General features: G+C 44.7%; 1 protein-coding gene across 1 annotated transcript in view; it reads left to right on the forward strand.

Moving 5' to 3' along the window:
- The first annotated feature begins 5,218 nt into the window (after positions 1–5,218).
- Positions 5,219–21,832, forward strand: part of LOC120940820 (cytochrome b5) — a 43,403-nt gene continuing 26,789 nt past the window's right edge. Inside the window, exon 1 of the mRNA XM_040353891.1 lies at positions 5,219–5,433. Coding sequence (XP_040209825.1) covers positions 5,308–5,433 — 126 coding nt within the window. The 5' untranslated portion in view covers positions 5,219–5,307. The remainder of the gene's footprint in view (positions 5,434–21,832) is intronic.

Consider the following 21,832-nt stretch of genomic DNA (forward strand, 5'->3'; position numbering starts at 1 on the left):
ATGCAAATATGCAATGGTGCACAGCAAATGTCTGATGTGCAAATTCCCCTCTGCTCCCACTTCTGGGGAAAGATCGCAGCAATATTGTGCAGTGAACTACGCCATGTCCGGCCCTCCTCCTCCCCCCTGCCTTCCCCCCTGCCTTCTGGGAGACACACAGGACCATTCAGAAAGTGCAGCGCAACTCGCGCATGCACAGTAGGAAACAAGCAGTGAAGCCGTACGGCTTCACTGCCTGTTTCCCTTAGTAAGGCTGCCAGCGCCTGCACCCGGAGCCAATGGACAGGTCGGATTTGGGTGCCGACATTGCGGGCTCCCTGGACAGGTAAGTGTCCTTATATTAAAGTATTTGTAGCTGCTGACTTTTTTTTTCTCCCCCAGGCAGGAACTCTGTGCACCTCTGTGCACCTGTGGCTTAGTGTTTGGAGATCGTGTCTCTCTCCACGCTGAAGCCGGTCTCGCCTGTTCCTCTGGTGATTCCTATTGCTGAGTATTCCCTGATTCTGTGTGTTATTTGATCCAGTCTTTGTTCTGTGTTTTCCTCTGGCTGTGCAGTTATATCCCCTTTGGTTTCTGTTAGTGGATTTCTTTATTTCCTCTTGCTCGGTGTGTCTCCCTCTATGTAGTCTCTATGTGTATAGTACAGTATTTGTAGCTGCTGAATTAAATTTTTTAGTTTTTGCTTTAAGCTAGGCGGAACATGATCTAACCCTATCTTTTACTTTTATAAGTCTTTCACAATCATAGAATAAAAGTATTGGGACACCTGCCTTTACACGCACATGAACTTTAATGGCATCCCAGTCTTAGTCCGTAGGGTTCAATATTTAGTTGGCCAACTCTTTGCAGGTATAACAGCTTCAAAGGTTTAGAAATGTGTGTCTATGGGAATGTTTGACCATTCTTCCAGAAGCACATTTGTGAGGACACATCGGACAATTTTGACACATTTTTGGGACCATTGTCATTTTCACAGCAAAAAGTGCTATAAAAATGCAATGTTAACTGTGAAAATGACAATTGCAGTTTAGGTGTGACCTCAAGTGTGTTTCTAACTGTAGGGGGGTGGGGCTGGACATGTGACATCATTGATCGTCTTTACCTATGTCACAGTGAAGAACAGGAAAGGTGTGTTTACACACACCTCCCCGTTCTTCAGCTCTGGTGACCAATCGCTCGACACCGGTGGCGAACGGGTCAGCGGGTCTCACGGGCACGGTCACGGAGCTTAGGACCGCTCGCGACCCTACGGCCTGGCTTAAAGAGACACGTACATGTACGTGATTGTGCCCAGCCGTGCCATTCTGCCGACGTATATCGGTGTGAAGGGGTCCTTAAGTGGTTAAACTAAACTTTTATATATATATATATATATATATACTCAATTTCCTCTTCTGCAGCGAGCCCTCCTCCTCCTCCCCCGCTGCCTTCTGGAACCAGTGTGTTTCCCAGAAGACGAGGAGGCCATTCAAAAAGCCCTACGCGACTCATGCATGCGCAGTAGGAAACCGGCTGTAAAGTCTGAAGGCTCCACTACAGGTTTCCCGTAGTTGTAATGGCAGTGCCTGAAGGCTCCCTGGACAGGTAAGTCTCCTTATTAAAAGACAGCAGCTACAGTACTTGTAGCTGCTGACTTTTGAAAGAAAAAATTTGAGGCTGGAAAACCGCTTTAAATATAATTTTTTTCACTCTACAAATGTCAGTTTTGCTGCAGCAGGTTCTATACATGATACAAGACAAAAACAGAAAGCAGGCGCCACTAAGATAAAACTGTACACTTTAATAGTAATAGTAAAATAGCATTAAAGCACTCACATATTAGTTACTGTATGCAGGCATGTGTAGAAGTCCAAATGCCGGTCAGTCCTCAGCTCGTGTGGATGGTCCCTTGTAGCTGTAGATGATTGCTTCGCTGCATGTGGGGGTGCCAGTAAACTAGTCAAAGCGAGGGTTTCCGGGTGTCACTGTGGCTACCAGACAGAGGGCTGGAACGCAAGCGGCAGGTCTATTCTGGGATGCGGCGTGAGGCGGAGTGACGTCAGGACCAGGATGCAGTGCGTTTCCGTGCTTGCGCCGTAAGATGATGAGAATCAAAGCCTGCACCTTTTTCAAGCTCTTTCACACAGCGATTGGACACAGCGGGAGCCAATCAGTCGGTGCGGCGGACCTGATGTCTGCCTGCATCCCGCCGATGGTTCCAGGGATCAGCAGAACGGCGGTCTGCCTGTGTAAACACGGCAGATCGCTGTTCTTTGAGAGATCTGGTATTTCTGATAAGCAGGAACATGGATCTCTTTCTTCAAATAAGAAAATGTACCCCCCCACACACTTAGAAAACACTCGTAGGGAAACACAATTAACCCTTTGATCGCCCCTGATGTTAACCCCCTCCCTGTCAGTCTCATTAGTACAGTGACAATGCATTTTTTTAGCACTAACCACTGTAATGGTGTCACTGGTCTCCAAAAAAGTGTCACTTAGTGTCAGATCTGTCTGCCGCAATGTCACAGTCCTGCTAAAAATCTCTGATTGCCACCATTGTTAGTAAAAAAAATAATACAAATTCAATAAATCTATCCCATCGTTTGTAGACGCATTAACATTTGTGCAAACCAATCAATATACGCTTATTTGACATTTTATTTTACCAAAAATATGTAGCAGAATAGATATTGGCCTAAATTAATGAAAAAATAAAAAATGTTTTCAATTTTTTTTATTGGATGTGTTTTATAGCAGAAAGTAAAAAAATATTGTTGTTGTTTTTCAAAATTGCAAGTGTCACTTTTGTTTATAGCGCAAAAAAAAAAAAAGACTCACAGAGGTGATCAAATACCACCAAAAGAAAGCTCTACTTGTCAGAAAAAAAGGACATCAATTTTATTTGGGTACAGGGTCGCATGACCGTGCAATTGTCTGTTAAAGCGACGCAGTGCCATATTGCAAAAAAATGGCCTGGGCATTAACCACTTGCTGACTGGCTCATGCCAATATACGTTGGCAAAGTGGCACGTTCCTGCAAAATGACGTAAGGGTACGTTGTCCCGCTTAAGAGCTGCGCCTGCTGCACGGCAGGGGAACAGAAGCGCGTGGCCGGCGAGGGTGATCGCTGTCGGCCACCCACGATAACGGGCACGAGAGCCAAAATGGAGACCTGTGTGTAAACACACAAATCCCTGTTCTGTCAGGGGAGAGGAGGCAGATTGTTTATTCCTAGTAAGTAGGAACATCCATATGTCTCCTCCCCCAGTCAGTCCCATCCCCCACAGTAAGAAACACTCACGAGGGAACACAGTTAACCCCTTGATCGCCCCCTAGTGTTAACCCCTTCTCTACCAGTGACATTTACACAGTAATCAGAGCATTTTTATAGCACTGATCGCTGTATAAATGTCAATGGTCCCAAAAATATGTCAAAAGTGTCCGATCTGTCCGCCACAATGTCGCAAAAAATTCTAGATCGCGGCCATTACTAGTAAAAAAAAAAAAAAAAAATCATAAATCTATCCCCTATTTTGTAGGCGCTATAACTTTTACGCAAACCAATCAATATACGCTTATTGCGATTTTTTTACCAAAAATATGAAAAAGAATACGTATCGTCCTAAACTGAGAAGAAAATTGTTTTAAAAAAAAATAATAATTGGGATATTTATTATAGCTGTAGCGCTACCTCCTCAGAAGCCGCTGATTGTTTTGGGATTGGCGTATTAAGTTACCTCGATGTGTTGTCTAGACTAGGTGAAGGTAGTGAGTAGTGCAGTAATTAAATGTCCAGTCTGCAGATGAAGTTTTCTAAATGCTTTATTTCTTGGTCCAACACGACCAACATCAACTTGAGGTAGACAGTAAAGGTTGATGAAATAAAGGAAACTCTGCAGTATCAGGCCTTGGATAAGGAAAAGCAGTCCTGCTTCTCTACAGCTGTAACGAACGTCGCCACTCTAGCCAGAGTGGGTGAAGTGCCCCCGGACAGACCTCTGCCACAGGCCTGGCAGCCGGGATGTCACTTTAGATTGCTGGGAAGAACAAGTCTCTGCCACTGACTTGGCTCTGATTAAATTAGGATGCCAGATGAAACCTCTGCCACAGGCTCAATGCTGACAATGTGAACAGCAGAGCGAATCTTCCCAAAAGATCACCTCAGGGTCACTGGTTGACAGTGCAAGTGTACCTGTCAATGTCCGGTCACCAGATCCCCGATGGTTCGTTCAAGCCCTTTTGGATAACCTGCCTCCGGGTTTTCCTCAAGCCGATCCCCCACCGACCGGCATACAGCCTGGGATCTTCTAAGTAGAAGGGGGACCCAGTAAATCACTGGGGCCCCTTTGTGGCATAAGTTGCTCCAGGCCAGGAGGGCCCAGAGTCTGGAACTCCGCGTTGCGTGCGACCCCAGGCCAGGTAGGCCATAGTGGTGGGGCCCGCGATGTGCGCACACCCCAAAGGTGGGTGCCGCACCCGGAACCAGGAACCCGCGAAAAACCCAGAACAACAGCCTCCGCCACAGAAATACCCCCTCCCAGCATGCACAGCGAGGCTCAACTCCTCTCATTGGCTGCTGGGAAGAAGCGGCTCCGTCCAGATCCCTCTGGCGCCATCTGCCGTCCAGACATGAGACCATATCTCTGGACGCACAGACTGACCCACAGGACAATCCAGGATTTGGCGACAGCCAAATTTAACAACATTTAGAATGAGAGCAACTTACCTCTCTCATTCTCCCACTAACTTTAGCGTAGTGCCCTTACTGAAAGTAAAGGGGGCGCTACATAGCAAAAAAGTTAAAAATATTGTGTTTTTTTTTTTTTTGTCAGTCTTTTTTTGTTTATAGCGCAAAATAAAATAAAAGTAAATAAATAAAATAATAAAATAAAACTGCAGAGATGATCAAATACCACCAAAATAAATGTCAATTTTGTTTGGGAGCCACGTCGCACGACCGTGCAATTATTATTCAAAGCGTGACAGTGCTGAAAGCTGAAAATTGGCCTGGGCAGGAAGGGGGTGAAAATGCCCTGTATTGAAGTGGTTAAGCAGGAAAATCTTCTGAAGTGGTTAAATCCTATTTGGTCGGATTGGGGTTTTACATATAAGATGGTCTTGCTCTCCATCCAGCACTGTGATCGAGGGGTTCTCTCCTCCTGAACAGCTTAGCAGCCTGCAATGACTAAAAGGGCGGGGCGAGCAGCCTGCACGTCTGTAGGGATGCGGGGATGCCGCTGTCATATACCTCCAGTGCTGGCAGACAGGAGAGAGCAGAGCAGGGCAGAGTGCTGGAGGAATCAGTAGCAGTGTCTCAGATACATCATGGCTGACAAGGAGCAGAAAGTCCAGTACTACACCCTGGAAGAGATACAGAAACACAATCATAGTAAGAGCACCTGGATCATCCTCCACTTCAAAGTGTACGATGTCACCAAGTTCCTGGAGGAGGTGAGTGGGCCTGCCTGGGATCTCTCTGTTTGTTTATAGGGTGGAGGGATTCCATTAGATCCAGTGATAGGTCACCCAAGTGTCACCCTCCCTCCACCATGTATGTGGGGGGGATCTTGTCTAGATGACCCTGGAGGGAGCTGTGATCACACAGGACAGCATGCCTCTTATTACCTGTGTATTGTTTACACCTGTCATTTCTATGTCTCCTGTCTGTCAGCATCTGACAACAGAGCCTGCAGATCTTCCCACAATAACACACACCGCTCACAATCTATGCTGCATACAGTATTATTATCATTATATTTTTTTCTGTAGTAGAGCAGTGATTAAAGCCGCACGCTAATATGCTGTTACCTTGATAGTCATCATAACGACCCAACTACCTTCTAAACTTGTTTGGCAAGTGAGTTATTGTAGAAGTAAATGAGGTGTGTTGCAGAATGAGCTTGGATTATGCACAGCCTTTAACCACTTAAGGACCGAGCCTCTATCTGAGATTTGGTGTTTACAAGTTTAAAGCGGGGGTTCACCCTAAAAAAAAAAAATTTTTTTTTTGTCTACCATGCTATCCAGCATACTAGCGTGAGCTACAGTATGCCTTTATTTTTATTTTTTTTAGCTGTACTCACAGTTTAATCCGTTAGTTAAGTTTCAAATTCCCCGCGGGGAGTAGGCGTTCCCAGAGCTTTTTTTCTCAGAAAATAGGTGCAGGAACTCAACCACGACCCTTTCAGATTTCACAAACAGTAGGAGGGTCTTAAAGGGGCATTAAATACCAGAATTGCATTACATACAGAGTGCAGAGTTCAGGGGGTTACAGAGCTGTCACTTGTAAACACAGAAACCAGACTTCTGTGTTTACAAGTGATTGTGGTGAGCAGGCACCAAAGGGTCAGATCCAGAGGTGGTGGAACTGAGTTCCACCTGAAAAAAAGCCCTGGGCGTTCCTATGAAGAGGGGAACATGATTGACGGCCGGCTATGGCATGTCGCGCTTCTCGAAAATAGTCAAAATAGGACTTGGCTCTTCACGGCGCCTGCGCAGTCAGCTCCTAGTCTGTGCGCAGGCGCCGTATAGCGTCGTGAAGAGCCGAGTCCTACTCCGGCTATTTTCGGGAAGCGTGGCGCGCCATAGCCGGTCGTCAATCATATTCCCCTCTTCATAGGAACGCCTACTCCCCGCGGGGAGTCTGAAACTAAACTAATCGATTAAACTGTGAGTACAGCGCAAAAAAAATAAAATAAAGGCATACTGTAGCTCACGCTAGTATGCTGAATGGCATGGTAGAAAGTTGTATTTTAGGGTGAACCCCCGCTTTAACAACAGTTTTTTTTGCTAGAAAATTACTTGGAACCCCCAAACATTATATATTTTTTTTCTAACACCCTAGAGAATAAAATGGCGGACGTTGCATTACTTTTTGTCACACCGTATTTGCGCAGCGGTTTTACAAGCGCACTTATTTTGGGGGAAAGAAATCACATTTTTTTTAATTAAAAAAAGAAGACAAACAGTTAGCCCAATTTTTTTTATTTATATTGTGAAAGATTATGTTACGCCGAGTAAATTGATACCCAACGTGTCACGCTTCAAAGTTGCGCCCGCTTGTGGAATAGCAACAAATGTATACCCTTATGGCGACGTTTAAAAAATTCTACAGGTTGCATGTTTTGAGTTCCAGAGGAGGTCTAGGGCTAGAATTAAGGATGAGCTCCAGCGTGTTCGCATAGTACACGTGCAGAGTCCGCCAGTCTGCCATAATCACAGCCAGGGAGACATTGTCCCAATGCTCGGCTGCAGAGATCAGAAAATGTCTCCCTGGCTGTGATTAGCGCAGCGCCGTGCAGACTTCCTGGCGTACTATGCGAACACGCTGGAGCTTATCCATAGCTAGAATTATTGCCCTCGATCTAACGATCGCGGCGATACCTCACGTGTGGTTTGAAAACACTTTTTCATATGCAGACGCTGCTCTCGTATGCATTCGCTTCTGCGTGCAAGCTCATTGGAATGAGGCGCTTTAAAGTGGTTGTAAACCCACTTTTTTCACTTTTACCTACAGGTAAGCCTATAATATGGCTTACCTGTAGGTATAAAGAATATCTCCTAAACCTGTATGGTTTAGGAGATATTCCCCTCACAATGCGCCGCTGATTGCAGCGGCGCATGCGCAGGGGGAATCCACGGCGAAAGGACCGGCAGCCGCTGGACCTTGCCGAATTTAAATCGCGCGCGCGGGAGTGACGTCATCGCCGCTCCAGACAATCACAGCGCTGGAGCGGCGATACCCGGAAGACACGCCGGAGCAAGATGACCTCTCGCTCGGCGTGGACCAGGTAAGTGTTCTTCACCTCGTTCCGAGGTAAGTATTTCATAATCAGCCAGTTTGCGGTGCATACTAGCTGATTATGCCTTTTGCCTTGCAGGTTTGAAAAAAAAAAAATATGTTTATGCGGTTAACAACCGCATAAACGAAAAAAAATGTTTTTTTTTTCTTTTTTTACTTTTTTTTTTGGGTCACCTTTTATTCCTATTACAAGGAATGTAAACATCCATTGTAAGCTAAAAAAAAAGCATGACAGGTCCTCTTAAATATGAGATCTGGGGTCACAAAGACCTCAGATCTCATATTTAGACTAAAATGCAATAAAAAACCTAAACTTTTTTTTTTTTTTTTTTTTGTCAGTAAAATGGAGATGGGTGGGGGCCATCTTCCCCCCTCACTCGCCTCCATACCCAGGCAGGGGACAGACGCGTTCGCCTCCGCTGCTGCCAACGGCTCCGGTAAGCGTCGGCGGGCACGGCCACCGCCAATAGAAAAGCGGCGTATCAGCCGCAGAGACCACTTTTATCTGAAAGTGGCCCGCCCGCTGAAGAAGAGGATACCGGGGTTATGGTAGCTAGCTGCTACGATAACAACGGTATTCCTCTTCAAACAGCTGACGTATTTCTGCGGCGGGCGGTCCGTAAGTAGTTAAAGCAACCCCCCCTTAATTAACCTGACTATATGAATGCCATCTGTTTAATGCAACTAATAAAGTTAGTCATATTTAAACTGGCCATACACCTTGAACTGGCCAAACAGTGCAAGAAGGAGGTCAGTAAAGCTGGCCATACATTAGTAAGACTAAAGCCTCGTACACAGGATCAGATTTTCGGACGACCGTTCGTCTATTTTTTGGAGCATGCTAGTCTCATATGGAACGTAAAAAGGTTACTCGCCATACGAAATTTCTCGTATGACAGAATACAACTTCAGAAGTGACGTCGTGTTAAATGGTTTTGTTTGTATTCTTTTGTTTCTGAGCATGCGTAGTCTCGAAAACCGTACTAATTAAATGAAAATCAGACGTTGAGTTCACGTACGACAAAACATTTTATAGTCTGCACATCCAGCTTTTGTCGGACCAATATTCGGAATCGGCTGTCGAAAGCATCATACTAAGAATGAGCTCAGGCGTGTTCGCAACTAGCACGTGCAGAGCCCGCCAGGAAGTCGGCACTGCAGAGCGCTAATTGCAGGCAGTGAGACGTTTCTCGATCTGTGCAGCCACGCATCGGGAAAATGTCTTGCTGCCTGCAATTAGCGCTTTGCATTGCCAACTTCCTGGCGGGCTCTGCACGTGCTAGTTGTGAACACGCCTGAGCTCATCCTTAATACTAACAATCCGAAAAGCGTCAAAATTTTACTTCCGTTTAGACTGGGTTCACACAGGTCCAGCTGTGGTTTGCAGTCTGGTGTCCTCTGTGTGTTTCTGTTCACTGGTTCAGGTGCAATTTTTGTTCCTGAATTTGCACCGTAACCAGACCCAAAAACGCACAGGACCCTTTTAAAATTTGCACTGCAGCCACCCCGGACATGTGTGAAGCGGCTACGTTGAAAGACGGTCACACTCGCATGTTATGTAAAACGCATCCAATTTACATATATGTGAACCCAGCCTTGGGAAATTTCTGTTTTTAAAGAGGTTTCTACAGCAATTAAAAGTCGGCAGCTACAAATATGCAGCTGCTGACTTTCAATAAAAGGACACTTACCTGCGGTTCAGCGCTGTCCTCACCTGAGCCGCTTCTTCACCAGTGTTCGGGTTCCCAGCACTGGCATGTGTACTGTGGGCAGATGGCTGTGATCCCTTGTGACTTCACAGCCGGCTGCCCACTGTGCATGCTGCACTTTGTGAATGGTTTCACAGGCTTTTGGGACCTGTAGCATGTCCCAGACAGTTGCTGGGGAAAACCTCCAGTGAATCACCAAAAGTGGGTGCAGGTACCCACTTCCCCCCTCCCTTCCAAAAAAAGTGCCAAAAATAGAAAAGGAGGTGAAATACTGCTTTAACCACATGCCGACCAGGCCACGACAATATACGCTGACACAATGGCTCGGCTGGGCATATGGGTGTTCAGGTACGTCCCCTTTAAAATGCGGCATTGTAGGGGCGCGCCCACCGTGAGTCCGACCGCGGGTCCCGTGGACTCAATGTCCGCGGGGATACCCGCAATCGTCTCATGGAGCGGAAGAACAGAGAAATTATGATGTAAACAAGCATTTCGCCATTCTTCCTAGTGACCGGACACTGATCACGGCTCCCTGTAATTGGGAGCGGTGATCAGTGTCGTGTCACACGTAGCCACACCCCCACAGTTGGAACACATCAATAGGACACACTTAACCCCTTCAGCGCCCCCTACTGGTTAACCCCTTCACTGCCAGTGGCATTTTTACAGTAATCAGTGCATTTTTATAGCACTGATTGATACAGCAATGTCAATGGTCCCAAAATGGCATCAAAAGTGTCCGATGTGTCTGCCATAATGTCGCAGTCACGATAAAAATCGCTGATCGCCACCATTACTAGTAAAAATAAAAATGCCATAAAACTATCCCCTACTTTGGAGACGCTATAACTTTTGCTCAAACTAATCAATACATGCTTATTGAGGGTGTGTGTTTTTTTTTTTTTTTTTTTTACATATCGGCCTAAACTGAGGAAAAAAAAATTTTTTTTTTAGATATAGATTTTTGGGGATATTTATTATAGCAAAAATTTAAAAAATTTTTTTTTCAAATTGTCGCTGTATTTTTGTTTATAGCGCAAAAAATTTAAAACCGCAGAGGTGATCAAATGCCACAAAAAGAAAGTTATATTTGTGGGAAAAAAAGGACATACATTTTGTCTGGGAGCCACGTCACACGACCGCGCAACTGTCAGTTAAATCAACGCAGTGCCGAATCGCAAAAAGTGCTTTGGTTTTTGGGCAGCCAAATGGTCCGGAGCTAAAGTGGTAACAGTGGTAGTAAACTCTTCAGAAGGAAAACCGGGTGAAGATGGAACCCCTGTCAGCGGTGACAGCACACCGCGGGAGGGCTTCGTTCTAAGGTAAGCATTTCATAATGTGCTAGTATGCAGTGCATATCGGCCCATTATGCCATTGTCTTGCAGAAAAAACGTGCGGTTTAGTAATAAAAAAAAAATATATATATATATATATATATATATATATATATATATATATATATATATATATATATATATCTAGTGGTGTAAAATTTTGCTTTTGTTAACTTTTAACGGCAGTGATGAGAAAATTCAGAACAGGATTGAACATTTTTACTAAACAAATAGATTTCTAAGGCATCATACATAGTTTGCATCGAAAATGCCGCTTTTGAGGGCGTTTTTCTGCCTCTACGCACCCCTTTCACACGAACAGATTATTGGACGAATTTTCATCAGTTTTTTTTTGTTGCCTGTTAGGCCCCATACACACGATAGAATCCATCCGCAGATAAATCCCAGCGAATGGGTTTCAGCGGATAGATCCTATGGTGTGTACACTCCAGCGGATCTTTTTCTGCGGATATTTATCCCCTGGGATGGATTCCAGCGGCTAAATATTTGCTGACATGCTAAACAAATCTATCCGCTGGAATCCATCCCAACGGATGGATCCGCTGGTCTGTATAGACTCACCGGATCCATCCGTCCGAAGGGATCCCCCGCATGCGTCGTAATGATTCGACGCATGCGTGGAATTCCTTATATCACAGCGTCGCGCACGTCGCCGCGTCATAATCGCGGCGACGGCGCGACACGTCATCGCCAGAGGATTTCGGCGCGGATTTCAATGCGATGGTGAGTACACTCCATCGCATGGAAATCCGCACAAATCCTCGAGAGGATTTATCCGCGGAAACGGTCCGCTGGACCGTATTCGCGGATAAATCCTCTCGTGTGAATGGGGCCTTAGTCTCAAATTAAAAGTGAAGAGGTTACTCGCCATCACAAAATTTTCCTACGACAGAATTCAACGTCGGAAGTGACGTAATGTGTTGAATTGTTTTGTATGTGTTCTTTAGTTTCTGAGCATGCGTAGTCTGTCTTTTCAGATTTTTTTTTTTTTGGAGTAGAAAACCGTACTAATGAAAAGAAAATCATTGTAGTCACATCAGACACAAAGTTTTTGTCTGATGAAAATTTGTAATCTGCTGTCAAAAGCAGCATTTTAACGATTAGAAAATCAGCAGATCGTTCATCGGATGAAATTTAACTTCAGATTTTCTGATCTTGTGTACAGGCCTTTAGTCTATGTGCGCACACATAGGCGTTTACAGATTTTTAGTGATAGAAAGAAAAGCCATCACTTGTGCCTTCAGGGGAGGTGTGTTTGCCAGAAAAATAGTCTAATGCCTCGTACACACGATCGGAATTTCCGATGGAAAAAGTCTGACGGACTTTTTCCATCGGATATTCCGACCGTGTGTATGCCCCATCGGAGTAATTCCATCGGAATTTACATAGAGAACATGTTCTCTTTTCCTCCGATGGAATTCCAATGTGAATTTGGTCGGACAAAGGTCCGATCGTGTGTACAGGGCATGACGCGCCTAAACATGTCTAATCGCTGGGCACATTTAGCGCTTGAGCTTTCACTTATTTCAGTGGCAATGCATTTGCATGTGAGTATGGGGTGATTGGGGCACTTTACATTTTGTGTTATTTATTTTATAAAAAATGCTAGCATGAGGTGTGACTGGTCCTTTTTATGGTGGGATTTGGGGTTTCACTTTGTCCCAGGAACTGAATGCCATTGGTTGCTTCCATGCCCGGATTCCTGATTTCATGGGAGGGGAGCGGGACACACTTCTGCTGTCTGTACAAGTAATCCAGCGGCTTTTTAGCCGCTAGGATTACTTTTATGTTTTACGTTGAATGAAATTGCTGACTGTAAAAAATGTATGAAACTGCTGCAGCGATCACCTAGATATTACTCTCTTAATCCAATGACATACTAGTATGTCGCTGATGACAAGTGGCTAATATTGTGGGTGTCCGTTGATAAAAATAAACTGCAACTCTGACTAGGGATGTCCCGATACCGATACCAAGCATTTCCCCGAGTACTTGTACTCGGGGAAATGCTCCCGATGCCTCAGCCGATACTTGAGCAGGCAGGCAGGGGAGTTGCAAATCTTCTCTATCTATCCCCCATGGTGAGTGTTGTCTTCCCCTGTCCGTGCTGCTCTCTCACCTCCCCCCCGTCCGTCCGTGCCATTCTCTCTCCTCCCCTTCCCCTGTCCGTCCGGTTCTCTCTCTCCCCCCCCCATGCAGTGCTCTTTCCTCCCCTTCGTCCGTCCGTCCGTCCGTCCCGTTCTCTCTTCCCCCCCCCCCCGTCCATGCAGTGTTCTTTCCTCCCCTTTCCCCGTCCGTCCCGTTCTCTCCCCCCCGTCCATGCAGTGTTCTTTCCTCCCCTTCCCCCGTCCGTTCCGGTCTCTCTTCCCCCCCACGTCCATGCAGTGTTCTTTCCTCCCCGTCCGTCCATCCCGTTCTCTCTCTCCCCCCCCCCCCCCCCGTCCGTCCGTCCCTGCAGTCTCTCTCCATCCATTCCTGTCCCCGTCCGTGCCGCTCTCCCCCCTCAATCTGTCAGGGGGGAGAGCGGAGGTAGGAGCCGCTAAGCCTGGCTCCTACCTTTTCTGAATGAACAGAGTCGGTGATTACCGACTATGTCCATTCATATAACTGAGCATCGTAACCTCCTGTGTTTACGATGCTTCAGTTTATGAATGGAGGAGCTTCCCTCCATTCATTTCAGCTGAAGCTGCTGAGAAAGGGACTGGGGAATCTGTTTCCCTAGTCCCTTTCTCTGTCCTAAAGGGGAGATGCCAGAGGTCTGTTAAGACCCCTGAAATCTCACCAAAGCCCCCCAACAGGGCTGATTAAAATTAAAATAAAAAATTGCAATAAATATTAAAAAATAAATAAAATGTAAAAAAATAAATAAAAAAAAAACACACTGACAATTCACCCCCCCCCCCCCTAAAAAAATAAATAAATTAAAATCACTGTAAAAAAAAAAAAACATAGTAAAAAAAAAATAGTAAAAAAAAAAAAAATGCTGCCACTGTCACATGACATTAGAAAAAGTATCGGCGAGTACTTGAAAAAAAGTATCGGTACTTGTACTCGGTCTCAAAAAAGTGGTATCGGGACAACCCTAACTCTGACTAAAGTTGAATAATGGCCTTGCTATAGGTGTAGGCCATTTACATACCTCATGAAGCCTGACCTGGAAACTTCCAGGATGTTGCTAAGCAAAGCCCAGCTATTACTATTTACTATCACAGGAGTGAGCTCTTTCTCTGATTCAAACCTCCTCACATGCTCGCTTTTTCCTCTGATGCAGTAGCTCTGAACTCAGACTTTAAGGCTGCATTCACACTTCAGTGTTTCGAATCGCGGGCAGATTTCTCACGAATCTTCCAGCAATTTGAAAGTGCTGATGTGTAAATGACAAATCAAGGGACTCGCATATGAGACGGCATTCATTTGAATGACACCTTAAATCACGGCATTGGTTCGGCCGTGATTGTTGCACGATAAATCATGTTGCAATCGCAGCAACACGCATCGCGGGAAGCATGTCGCCCAAAAGTTCAGGAGCTACTTTTGGTCGTCGCGCTTCCCGTGATGCGTTTTATTGTGCGGCTGACCCGCGCCACGATTTGAGGTGTCATTCAAATGAATGGAATCTCAAATGGGAGTCCCACGATTGGCTATTTGCAAATCGGCACTTTCAAATCGTGGGCAGATTTGCGGAAAATCTGCCCGCGATTCATAACTCTGACGTGTGCTGCCTTAGAGCTGACTCCTGTGATGGTGAACAGTAATAGCTGGGCCTTGCTTAGCAACATCCTGGGAGTTTCCAGGTCAGGCTTCATGATGTTTGTAAATGGCCTACACCTATAGCAAGGACATTATTCAATTTTAGTCAGAGATACACAGTTTGATTTCATCTACAGGTGCCCCTTATCTGCAAAGGCAGCTTTTTTGGTATAGGACAGTAATGGTGAACCTTGGCACCCCAAATGTTTTGGAACTACATTTCCCATGATTCTCATGCACTCTGCAGTGTAATTGAGCATCATGGGAAATGTAGTTCCAAAACATCTGGGGTACCAAGTTTGCCATCACTGGTATAGGAGAACTAACCCTTTAAATATTATGCAAGATTGTGACATTGCTACAGAACTGTATTTGTAATTACACGTTGTATGATTCACATTTATCCCCTTGCATATATGTATCTATATTTTGTGACTATGTTATGAGAGTTTCTTCAATATATATTTTTTTATTATTGAAATCTTTATTAAACTGCCTTAAAGGGGCTGTAAAGGTACATTTTTATTTATTTTTTCTTCCCTAAATGGCTTCCTTTACCTTAGTGCAGTCCTCCTTCACTTACCTCATCCTTTTGATTTTGCTTTTAAATGTCCTTTTTTCTTCTGAGAAATCCTCACTTCCTGTTCTTCTGTCTGTAACTCCACACAGTAATGCAAGGCTTTCTCCCTGGTGTGGAGTGTCGTGCCCGCCCCCTCTCTTGGACTACAGGAGAGTCAGGACGCTCTCTACGTTGCAGATAGAGAAAGGAGCTGTGTGTTAGTGGGCGTCCTGACTCTCCCGTAGTCCAAGGGAGGGGGCGAGCACGACACTCCACACCAGGGAGAAAGCCTCGCATTACTGTGTGGAGTTACAGACAGAAGAACAGGAAGTGAGTATTCCTCAGAAGAAATAAGGACATTTAAAACCAAAATCAAAGGATGAGGTAAGTGAAGAAGGACTGCACTAAGTAAAGAAAGCTATTTAGGGATAAAATAAATTGCACCTTTGCAACCCCTTTAACACAGCCAGCCTAAAAAAAAATGAAAAAGCGCATTGTGGCGTATGCACACTATAGCGCACTGCCTGCGTCCAGGGTTGCTCATCCAGCCCTAACCACAAGTGGCTGCTGAGAATGCAGACACAATCGAAAAGTGACTGCTTTACTCAGCCTTTCATTTCTTTGTACAGAGTGGGCGAGCACAGCTTTCCATATACGCGTGATCCCAGCCCTAGGGTTCTGCTGATTCTTGCTGCTGGAATCCACTGTTTGCAGATACCCGTGTAAAGGAGGCGTTAAAGCCGCACTTCAGCTCATTTTTAACGCTGCATAATATTACTCTTAACCACCTCATTTGACACTGTTGCATATTTTTGGAAATACCTTTTGCCCTGTTCTTATTCCTTGCATTGACGAAAATGACATATACTTCCTCTGTTTGGGCCTCATGGGATACACGTTATGCAACACAGAAAGCTGAAGAGCCAAAAACTTGCATTATCTCCCAACACTATAGTAACATGTAATATAAAAGTCAGATCCCTGTCTACGGGTACGTGAGATCTGGCACTATGTCTTTCACAATATATGTTGTCATAGTGTCAGGAGATCTTGCAAGAGTTTGGCACCTATGGGCTTGCAGTCTTCTGGGTTGTGTGACTCTTATCACAGATGTTTAAATGAAACTTGCAGTGCCTCTCTAAGCTGAGACAGCTCCCCGCCAGTTGCAGTAAAGGGAGCTGGCATCAGTGCACCGGTGGTTCAGAGCATAATCGAACAGAAGAAAAGGTGCTGCTCACCAACCCAGTGCATTAGTATGTAGACGAATGAGCAGGGCGAAACATGTCGGGGCGGTGCATTCTGGAACGGCGCTGGTAGAAGCCACATTTGTCTATATACAAATGCACTGGGTTGATGAGCAGCACCTTTTCTTCTCTTTTATTACAGAAGGCTATACGGACTGCTGACCAGTCACCTGAGAATGGTGATTTTCCTGTTTATCTATTATTTTGTCTGTTACATCTATAGTAACTCTTTTTCTGAGACTGCTGACTCCCTGACTGTATGGTTGCTGTTTATTCGTGTGTGTGTGTGTGTGTGTGTGTGTGTGTGTGTATAGTCTATATCACAAGTTCTTTATTGTATTGTAACCATGGAAAACTTTCTAATAATAAAAATTACCTAAAAAAAGGTTTGAAATACTGTTTTAAAAGTGGTTAAAAAGCTTTATTTTTCTTGCGTAAAATAAACATGTTCTGCTTACCTGCTCTATGTAATGGTATTGCACAGAGTGCCCCCGAAACCCCTCTTCTGGAGCCCCCCACTGGCACTCTCAGCTCCTTCTCATTTTTGTCTGCTACCAAAGCAAGCTGCTTCCTGGGGGGGGGGGGGGGTAGATGTGCCCAACCTTTTAGCGAGGGCCACTTAAGCGACTTGGTAATCGGTTGCGCGCCTCAATAAGTGGAGTGGGCATATGACAGGTCCGTGTAGGCAGAGCGGACATGGACACAGCCCCCTCTACTCTATGGGCCCTCCGATTTTCCCCAGACAGAAAGGGATGGTTTCCCGTGTGTGTGTTTTTGTTTTTTTTAGCAGATCAAATTAGAGGTTGCCGCTCCAAAGAGGTTCGATTGGGTCGGACTGATCATGTGAAAGAGGCCTAAGACTGCTTTCATACTGATGCGCTCCGCTTTACCCACACCAAGGGTGCAGCACCTGTGGCTTTCCTGCGAGTTGGCTGCACTTTGCCATAGACTCCTATTTTATTATGCAGGTGTGGTGCAGGTAATAACAGGAGTCTATGGCTCAGTGCAGGTAACCCACAGATGCACTGCGGTGCACCTGCAGATTAGTTTGTAAGCAGCCCAGTAACCACTGCAGAACACATATGCCAAAATATACACTTAATGCTCAACTATAAAATTTTAGTAGTAAACTTACCTTTACTAACAGTCTACTATTCAGGTATTGCCGGCTGTTGCTGTCCCAGGCAAGAGTGCATTTGGTGTCACTTTGCCCATGACAGGAGCTGGCGCTATACAGGAAGCAACCTGCTTGCTTCCGCTATTATAGTTAATGGTGTGGTTGGGCGAGCCTCTTCTGCTTTAACAACCAATGACACACTATGGCTACAATGCGTCTTTTGTTGCCATGGTTCGGGTGCGCTGGTCTCCAACATTATAGCAACACATGATGCTTATCCAGGGCAGACGGTATTCACCTCCCACCTTCTGCCTCTCTGCTGGATCTAAAAGGTAGGGTTCTGATGGGGACTGTGTTTAAGGGAAATCTGTGACTGGATGTGATTAGGGGACTCAAGGATGGGGGGGGGTCTCTGATGAAATGGGGGAACTCTGATGTTAATTTCATCAAGTGGTTGTATGCATTGTCCCAGGCTCAGTTTTCTGGTTAAGGTTTTTTTTACATTTTAGACTGGACTGTCACGAGATTTTGCATACTTTTTTAAAGGGAGCTGTACCACATTACCTAGAACAGTGTTTAGAAACGCTGTTCTAGGTATTGTGGTTATGAGAGATTGCTGCTTGAACTTGTCTACAAGGAGGGACAGCCTAAGCCCTCATACATACCTGAGCAGAGTGATCTTTTAGGTGCTTTTGCATGCATATATGAGTGTTTTTACTTGTGGATTCAAGCTTCAGGTGCTTTTGTTTTAGCCAGTAAAAAGCGCTAGGAGGAGGAGACCAATTCTTACAGGCTCAAAAATGCCTGAAATACACCTGAAAAATGCTTGATTCAAACGGTTTCAGGCATTCCTATTGAAGTCTATGGGGCCAAAAAACACCCAAATTTGCTGAAGGTATCTCATGTAGCTTTTGGAACTTCAGGCATCTGAGCGCTCATCTGAACAGCCACCACTGAAATGCATGGGATTTTGAATGTTGAGGATTTTGGAGCTTCCAGCTTTGAGCCACAAAATGTTTATGTAAATGGTGCCTGATTGTTTTGTAGCTCGAAAATCCAATCTCCACAATGCTTAACAAGCCAAATCTCATGCTTTTAAATTTGTCTCTATTCACATTGACCATTCAAGTGCCTCTAAATCCACACCTGAAGCTCAAAAATGTACATGAGCCCTATAAATGAGAATGGGGCATTTTTCTTTTTTTGTCTCCTTTGACATCAATAGGTACTGTGGCGGTGGGACACTGTGCTACCTGAAAGATTGCTGGTTTATGCCAGATTTGGGAGAGAAAGGCACGCTGATTGCACAGCTGTGTGTTGGGTTATTTAGTTGTACTCTGACTATGGCTCAGGGCTCCACCCAACAGGCAGGAAGTCTGTGCATGGGAGTCAGGTGGACTCCCATCCCTCTGGGAGGAGTCCAAAGCTGCATGGGTGCAGCCAGAGCATGCATGTCTGCAGTAGCAAGATGTCATTGGTAATAGAAGACAGAATCACTTTCAAAGCACTCTGTGTAACGCATAAGTGTATTCTGGGAAATGCCCCCCAATATCTATGCGAGAAACTAAAATCTCACAACACCAATCTCATTCTGCGATCCACCAATCAAAATCTACTCCAGATACAACAAGTCCAAAGGAGAACGAAGATTTTCGGTCCAAGGACCCAGACTATGGAACGCTCTACCAACCACCATCCGATTTGGAGGTAAACCACCTGGCCTTCAGGAGAAAGATCAAGACCCATCTCTTCTGAGGGCCCAGGGAATGAAGACCAAGCGCCCAGAGGCGATTCAGTTCGCATGTGTTGCGCTATACAAGTTTCTCACTCACTCAATAGAGCAGCAAGGTGCTGATCAGGCGTAAGCTAGGAGAGAGCTTAACTCTAGGAAACTGTTTGTTCTGAGGAGCAGACCCAAGGCCTGAAAAAGCCGGATGGCAAGAATGAAAGCCAGGAGGCTAAAGTATTGAGTATGCAAGATACAGTAATGGTACCAGGCCCTTAAAAATTCAGTTCTGGACTGGCGTACTCACTAAAAACGCACCTACTGCTGGAGTCTGATTACCTCATACTTCCAGTACAAAGAAGGTACGTCACTCCTAAAAGCACATGGGGGGGGGGGGGGGGGGGGGGCACAAAAAATACTCAAAATCGCCTATGTATGATACACTCAAGTATGACTATGGGGCTAAAGCCATTTTAGCTCTGAGGTATCAATCTCAATTTGCAGGAGTCAACAGAGGTTCAGTATTGGACACGCGCAACAACATTTTTAAAGAAATTTGTGGAAATTGAAAAACATGTAGGGAAGTTGGCGTATTTAGGGTAAAATTCAGGGGTGAAACTCAGATTTTTGTTTTTGCCATTTCATGTTTCACACTTTTGACAGTTATAATAAATAGTTGAGATATAGATTTCCTTGAACTGTGTTGTTAATGTATCATATAATAGCTGCGTGGCAGAGCTCTTGTGTTCTTTTGGATTTTATTTATTTTTTGGTTTGGAAGCAGTTTACTTGTATTGCGACATGGTTTGCTTTAGAGATCCAAACTCTTTACAGAAGAACTACAAAGATTAAACCCTAATGTGGCCACGACTTGCATCAGTCCATGACCTGTAAACTGAGTATTCTGTACAAAGGTGAACTTGGCATGCTAATCATGGTTAGTCATAGGTAAGACAAGTTCTTGATGACAGGATTAAAGCAAGTTTCTACTAATGCCTACTATGACTTTTGTGCACAAAGCAGCGAGCAGATATATATATATATATATATATATATATATATATATATATATATATATATATATACATACTCACAGTGGAACCTTGGTTTACGAGTAACTCTGGCGTTTTGAATAACAAGCAACTTTTCCCCAAAAAATCTGACTCGGTTTGCGAGTGTCTCTCAAAAAGAGCAGAATTCAAGCTAATGGGGCGTGCAGTACCGCATTTGGTCAGAGGTGCGGGGGTGCCGGAGCCATTCGGGAATACTTTGTTCCCGAGCCTTTACAAGACTCTCTGCGCCCCCCCACCTCTGGCCACATGCGGTATTGCATGCCATAGAAGTCAATGCGGCACAAATTATCTTTTGTTTCCATTGACTTCTATAGGGAAACTTGCTTTGATATGCGAGTGCTTTGGATTAAAAGCATTCTCCTGGAGTGGATTATGCTCACAATCCAAGGTTCCACTGTATATAATATACCCTGGGAAGGTGAACATGGCTTTCTATAGGCAATATTAGTTAAACGCAAATCATTTTTAAAAGATGCCAAGTGAGTGGGTTTCCATTGCCTTGCACCAGACTTTAGCCTCTGCCAACAGGCCTGGGTCAGGATGTAGCTATGCTTATATTGTATGTGATCATAAAACCAATATCGAGGGTGCTAATAAGATGATATCAACCAATATACTATCTACTACTAGCATCATTAAAGCCCTATACACAGTGCCTTAAAGCATTCATACCCCTTGAAATGTTTCACATTGTGTCATGTTACAACCAAAAAAGTAAATGTATTTATTTTATTGGAATTTTATGTGATAGACCAACACAAAGTGGCACATAATTGTGAAGTGGAAGGAAAATGATAAATGGTTTTAAATTTTTTTTTTTACAAATGAATATCTGAAAAGTGTGGCGTGCATTTGTATTCAGTCCCCCTCAGTCAATACTTTGTAGAAACACCTTTTGCTGCAGTTACAGCTGCAAGTCTTTTTAGGGATGTCTCCACCAGCTTTGCACATCTAGAGGGTGACATTTTTTTGCCCATTCTTTGCAAAATAGCTCTGTCAGATTGGATGGAGAGAGTCTGTGAACAGCATTTTTGCCACAGATTCTCAATTGGCTTTAGGTCTGGACTTTGAATGGGCCATTCTAACATATGAATATGCTTCTATCTAAAACCATTCCATTGTAGCTCTGGCTGTATGTTTAGGGTTGTCCTGCTGCAAAGTAAACTTCTGCTTCAGTCAAGTCTTTTGCAGACTCCAACAGGTTTTCTTCTAAGGTTGTCCTGTATTTAGCTACATCTATCATCCCATCAACTGACCAGCTTTCCTTTCCCTGCTGAAGAAAAGCATTCCCACAATATGATGCTACCACCACCATGTTTCACAGTGGATTGTGTGTTCAGGGCGATGTTGGTTGTCCGCCACACACATAGCATTTTGCTTTTTAGGTCAAAAAGTTCAATTTTTGTCCCATCTCACCAATGCACCTTCTTCCACATGTTTGCTGTGTCCCCAACATGGCTTCTCGCAAACTGAAAATGGGATTTCTTGCAATAATGGCTTTCTTCTTGCCACTCTT

Source organism: Rana temporaria, chromosome 5 (assembly GCF_905171775.1).
Source record: "Rana temporaria chromosome 5, aRanTem1.1, whole genome shotgun sequence".
Classification (NCBI taxonomy): domain Eukaryota; kingdom Metazoa; phylum Chordata; class Amphibia; order Anura; family Ranidae; genus Rana; species Rana temporaria.